Source organism: Oryctolagus cuniculus, chromosome 7 (assembly GCF_964237555.1).
Source record: "Oryctolagus cuniculus chromosome 7, mOryCun1.1, whole genome shotgun sequence".
NCBI lineage: Eukaryota > Metazoa > Chordata > Mammalia > Lagomorpha > Leporidae > Oryctolagus > Oryctolagus cuniculus.
Window position 1 is genome coordinate 138,452,576 of NC_091438.1, and position 6,035 is coordinate 138,458,610.

At 49.4% G+C, this 6,035-nt stretch overlaps 1 protein-coding gene across 1 annotated transcript in view; it reads right to left on the reverse strand.

The window, feature by feature from the left end:
* C7H1orf94 (chromosome 7 C1orf94 homolog) overlaps positions 1–1,378 on the reverse strand; it is a 43,695-nt gene extending 42,317 nt beyond the window's left edge. The window contains exon 1 of the mRNA XM_002720699.5: positions 247–1,378. Coding sequence (XP_002720745.1) covers positions 247–575 — 329 coding nt within the window. The 5' untranslated portion in view covers positions 576–1,378. The remainder of the gene's footprint in view (positions 1–246) is intronic.
* Between the last annotated feature and the right edge of the window lie 4,657 nt (positions 1,379–6,035).

The window sequence follows — 6,035 nt, forward strand, 5'->3', positions numbered from 1 at the left end:
TACCCCTTGGAGGGCCAATGAAGGGGAGCCTGGAAGGCAGCTCTGGCCTGGCCTTTCAACCAGGTGATTTCAGCACCTTGGTCAGCTCTTTCTCCAGCTTGCCAATGAAGGGCGCACGGTGGAGAGAATGTCTGCAGAATGCAGGGTTTAACCAGACCGAACACGGCCCGAACAGTCCCCTAGAAGTTCAGACTGCACTGGACCTTGCCACAGCCCTTGCTGCCCACCAAGCGAGGGGATACTCACTCGTCTATGAAGCTGAGCCTGTGGTCCCTTGGCATTCCTGCCCCGGTGGCAGAGAGCTGCTCTGTGGAGGTTCTGGACTGCAAGTCCTCGGGCAGGCCCTGAACTCTCTTCCAGATTTCATGGCAAGCCTTATCCAGGCTGTCTTGGGGCGTGTCCTGGTGGATCCAGATGTATCGGGGGAATGGGCCCAGGGCCGAGGGGCGCTTGGCCACCAGGGCCAAGGACGAAGGCAGCCCGTTTCCACTGGCCATCTTCCTCCTCTCTCTCCAGAAGCCCCTTTGTCCACCCAGGGCTCGGAGACAGGGGGACCGTGCACCCCCACCTCTCATTCACCAGTGAGGAGGTGGAGGGCGGGGCCTGGCAGAAGCTGCTCAGTCCGGTCCAGCTGCTGCTCCAGGGAAGGGCCTGGGCTTAGAGGCCTCTGGCTTGCGTGTGGGCAGTGGGTTGGGGGCTGCTCTCTTTGGGGGAGGAGGAGCTTGTTTCGATTCGTTCTTATTTGCTCTCGCCTGACCTTTGTCCCCCTCCCCGTATCCCTTAGAAGAAAATATTTAAAAGTCAACAAAAACCAGTAGCTTAGTAACCGTGGAATCCCCCGGAGCTCAGCAACCAGGCGCCTGGGCGGGCAGAATGACATCTGGGAACCGCTGGAGGGGGAGGCTGGCTCTCCCCAGAGACCTGGCAGTCACCCCTTGGTACACCCCGCGACGCCCTGGCCCGGCTCAGCCCATTCTCGCCCTCCTAGCTGCGTGGACGACAGAGTAGGGGCCTGGCACCTCGCAAGGCGCTGCGGGCAGCGGCTAGCCCGCGGGGCTCTGGGCTAGGGTGTTCCTGGGAGCCCCGCTCAGGCCAGGCTAACGTCCAGCCTAGGCTCCGCTCCGCCCGCTCCGGTTCCCCTGGCCAGCAGGGTCAGGGGCCGCACCCGCCGGCCTAGCGTCGCAGCAAGACACCTGCCGCGCCCGTGCTGGGTTGTGGGGCCACCCCCAGGGGAGAGTCTCAACCGCGAGAAGGGCGTGGTCTGGGCAGGGCCGGGCAGGCTGGCCGCCTGGGCCAATGTGCGAGTCGGTGGCTCCCACACCCTTGCCGTCGAGCGCTGGAGTTCTTTCCGGGAGTTCAAACGCAACGGCTCGGTGCGCGGGGCTCCTGGCTTGGCGCCCAAGGCCCTCCGCGATGCAGGTGCGGGTGCGGGTGCGGGTGCGGATGCGGGTGGGGGTGGGGTGGGCGTGCACCGCAAACCCCGGGCGCTGTCGCCGCTCAGGAGGCGGAGCCGGCAGCCCGGCTGCCGGGCTCTGCAGGGCTCGCATGCCTTGGCGGGCCTGCCCCATCTCTGCCTGGCTTTGGCCAGCACAGCACGGATCCTCCAGACCCTGCGCTGGGCTCAGTAGGTCCCAGGCCTGGTTGGGGGTGGGGTGGGAGATACAGAAAGGGTCAAGGTAGGCTATTGGCCAATTCATAGAATCCTGCCCTCCCTGGAGCGGCTTTCTTAAACCTGGGACTGACGCGGCACCTTTGGCCCCAGGAATTCAAGGTGGTGACTGGAGGGCTCCCCTGGAAAGGAAGCACAAGAGGCAGAGGAAGAAGACGGAAGGGAAGCCAGGAAAACAGCAGCCTAGAGAAGGGGGACTCGGGTAATGGTTGCCACTGCTGTGTGACCTCAACCACCCCTTCCTTCTCTCCGCCTCTTCCCTCCCTCCCCCTAGGAGGAATGGAGCCCTTCCTGTGTGCCAAGGGAGCTGCTGGACACAGAGGGAGCGTCGGGATGATCCTCCTGGACACGGTCCCTGCTCCTGTGGAGGCCTCAGTTCTGCTGGGGGGAGCTGATCGCAAACCCCCCCCCCCCAGAGCACGTGAAGGAGCGATAATTACAGAGAGGGCGAGGGCTCAGGTGGAAAATAACAACAGGAGGAGGTGGTCCAGGAAGGTCTGTTCGTGGAGGTGACATTTGAGAAGTGGAAGGATGAGAGGGAATCTTTTCTGTAAAACATTCCTGGCACACAGTAAGCACTCAATAAAGGTGTTGGATGAATTAATGATGTACTGTATGTAAAGTGCCTGGCATACAGTAGGTGCCAAATATACAACCTTGCTCTTTACAGAAGTTCCTGGAAATGTTGACTCTAAATTTTGAAATCTGAGCTTCATTCCCTTTTGATTTTCATTATAAAATTGAAGATGTGTTCCTTTGGGGAAAATTCCAAGGACCCAGACTGAATAAAATTATAGTTAAGAATGTAGAAAACCTTTTAAGATAGTGTATTTAAAGGGAAAGTGATCATTTGTGATGAAATATTAATACTTCCGAAAATGTCACTCAGTGTTTGTGCTGCTTGGCATTTGGTTGGCTAACACCTCTGTGTAGAGCAGACTGCCGGGGACCTGGTACTGCCCAGGCCATGGGGTTCCAGAAGGATACCCAGTTCACTCATCCTTTCAGTTCTCCCTCCTTCTCCACAGGGGACCAGGCAACAGGGGTTATATAGAAAGGATTGCAAAAAAAAAAAAAAATAAGTAAGTAAGTAAAACACAGTGGGACTTGGGATCAAAGATGGAGCACAAATGAGAGTTCTAGAGGATTCTATAGAAAACTTAAATGATGCACTCAGAAAAAGCATAAAGCCCACTCTTATATTTAACAGAGATCACTTTTCAGTTAAATTTAAACACCTAATAATAATTGTGTGTTAATTACAGAGTTCAACCAATAACATTAAGTAGGACAATAAAAAAATACTAAAAGGGATAAAGTATTAAGTTGTTCATCAACAGTCAGGACAAGGGCTGATCAAGTCACTGTTTCTCATAGTGTTTGCTAAATATAAGTGGGAATAAGAGAGGGAAGAGATGTAAAATTTGGCACATGCTCAATTGGACTTGCCCCAAATGGTAGAGTTAGAAACATGCCAGGGGATTCCAATTCAATCCCATCAAGGTGGCATGTACCAATGCCATCTCACTAGTCCAAGTGATCAGTTTCAGTTCACAATTGATCATAATAAACAAGACTAGTGTCTGCTGATACTATCTGATAGAATTAAGAAGGAGAGAACGATCCAACATGGGAAGCAGGATACACAGACTCATACAATGGCAGATGTCCTAAACAGCACTCTGGCCTCAGAATTAGGCCTTAAGGCATTCTGATCTGGCTGAAAAGCCCATGAGAGTATTTTAGGCATGGAAAGCCAAGACAACCTGGAAAAAAAAAAAAACTAAATGAAAGATCTCCGCGAGTGAGATCGATCCCAGTGGAAAGAACAGGGCCATCAAAGAAGGAGGTACCTTTCTCTGAAGGGAGGAGAGAACTTCCACTTTGACTATGACCTTGTCTAAATAAGATCAGTGTCAACGAACTCAAAATGCTTTCATAGCCTTGGCAACTCATGACAAGAGCCTAGGGTGATTACTGACGCCATAAACAAGAGTGTCAATTTGTTAAGTCAACAACAGGAGTCACTGTGCACTTACTCCTCAGGTAGAATCACTGTCCTTAATGTGTTGTACAATGTGAATTAATGCTATAAGTAGTACTCAAACAATATTTTACACTTTGTGTTTCAGTGTGGGTGAAAACTGTTGAAATCTTTACTTAATTTATACTAAATTGATCTTCTGTATATAAAGATAATTGAAAATGAATCTTGATGCGAATGGAATGGGAGAGGGAGCAGGAGATGGGAGGGTTGTGGGTGGAAGAGAAGTTGTGGGGGGGAAGCCATTGTAATCCAAAAGCTGTATTTTGGAAATTTATATTCATTAAATAAAAGTTAAAAAAAAAAAGAAAAAGCATAAAGCTATGTCCAATATGGCAGTCAATAGCCACCAGGGGTGATTTTAATTTTAGTGTAAATTAAATTAAAAATTTGGTTGCTCAGTTGTGCTAGTGGCTACCTTCTTGGACAGCACTGAAAACACTCCCATTGGGGCCATAATTGCGTTACAGTGGGTTAAGCTACCATCCCATATCAGAGCTCTTTTTCCTGTCCTGGCTGCCCTGCTTCTAGTCCAGATGCCTCATAATGTGCCTGGAAAGGTAGCAGAAGATGATCCAAGTACTTGGTCCCTATTGCCCACATGGAGACCAGGATAGAGTTGTAGGCTCCTGGCTTTCACTTGGCCTAGCCCTGGCTGTTGCAGTCAACTGGGGAGTGAACCAGTGAATAGAAGATTCTCATTCTCCCTCTCCTTCTCTCTGTCTCTCTCTGTCTCTGTCTCTCTCTCTATCTCTCTTTCTCATATTCTGCCTTCCAAATACATGAATAATAAATCTTTAAAAAAAAAAAAGCAGAAAACATTTCCATGACCACAAAACTCATTTACTCACTGGACAAGCCTCCTGGGCCACAATGCTTGTTTGCTGGGGCTGCCCTAAAAAAGTACCACCAACGGCAGGACTCACGTACCAGACATTGACATTGCCACAGTTCTACAGGCTGAAGGATGCAGTTCAATGTCAGCAGGGTTGGTTTCATTCCCTTTGGCTGTCTTCTCCCTGCGTCCTCACCTGGTATTCCATCTGTACATCCCCAAGTCCACTTTGCCTCTTGTAAAAAAGAGGGCCTGTCTTAATGGCAATACCTCCAAATGTAGCCCCATTCTGAAGTCCTGGGGGTAGGATTTCAACATAGGAATCTGGAGAGGACACAATTTGTCCTATTAGCTGTGATTCCTCTTCTGTAAAGGAGGGTGATCATAAAGAACATTGGCTTTGTAGAATCGTTGTGGACGTTCTATTACTAAGCAATTTCTTAACACATGGAAAGTCCCTGGAACCACACCTGGCAGATAAGAGGCACATTAACGTGTGGTACATTAGCTTGCTGTTGATTACATTGAAATGGATGTCTTTGGAGTCTCTGAATACCAGTGTTTGTGCTATGTGTGGGAAGGGAGAACTGTAGCTAGACTGGAGACATTGTTCTGCGAAAGGCTCAGATGATCACCTAAGCCTTTCCAGGCGTGGTTTGCTTTTGAGCACCTTTTATGGGCCATGATTATACAAGTCACAGGGGTCAGTAAGACCTCTATCCTAGGCTGAGCCACAGCCTAGAGAAAGCAGCATCATATTTCATGAATGCTTGTGTTAGAGCAGGGGTGGCATAAACTGAGTTTGTCCCAGTCTCTATGCAACATGTAGCTATGTTCATCTAGCACATGAAGGTGGGTGCCCAGGCAGAACAGTTAAGACAATGGGCCCGGGTCTTGCTTTTTTGTCATTTCATCTGTAATTCCCTTTAGCTTGGAAAAATTCTTAAATTCCCCTTATTAGCCATATTAGTCAAAGCAGGTTATGCCTTGTTTTGCTTGTCTATGAGATAGACAAAATATAATGCTGACTTCACAGAGTTTTCTGCGACAGTTGAGATGATATGTGCCAAACGTGTAGAAGTTAGTTTGGCAATACTCTATACCCAGTGAATGTTAGCTATCCTCACTCTATGATTCTGAGATGCATGCTTTCCTGCTGTTCGCCTGGCTGCCATCTCTGGTACAACATGGCCAGGTGGAAAACTCAAGGAAGGTGGGTGTGGCCAGGGCTCTTTACGATCATTGTAAGACCCGATACTTTCCTTCTCTTGCAGGCGCTATCCCCCCTCTGACATTTTCAAGCACACCCACCTCCCACGCCCAGTATCACTTTTTGGCTATAAAAGAAAATCGAAAGGATTTTTGACATTTTACTTGGTTTTTGGTCATGAGGAATTTATTTAATATGCTTGACTGTGGTTTCTCACCAATCTTGGGAAATATGGAACAGAGAAAAGACTCCAACCTACAAGTTGTTATCAGAATGA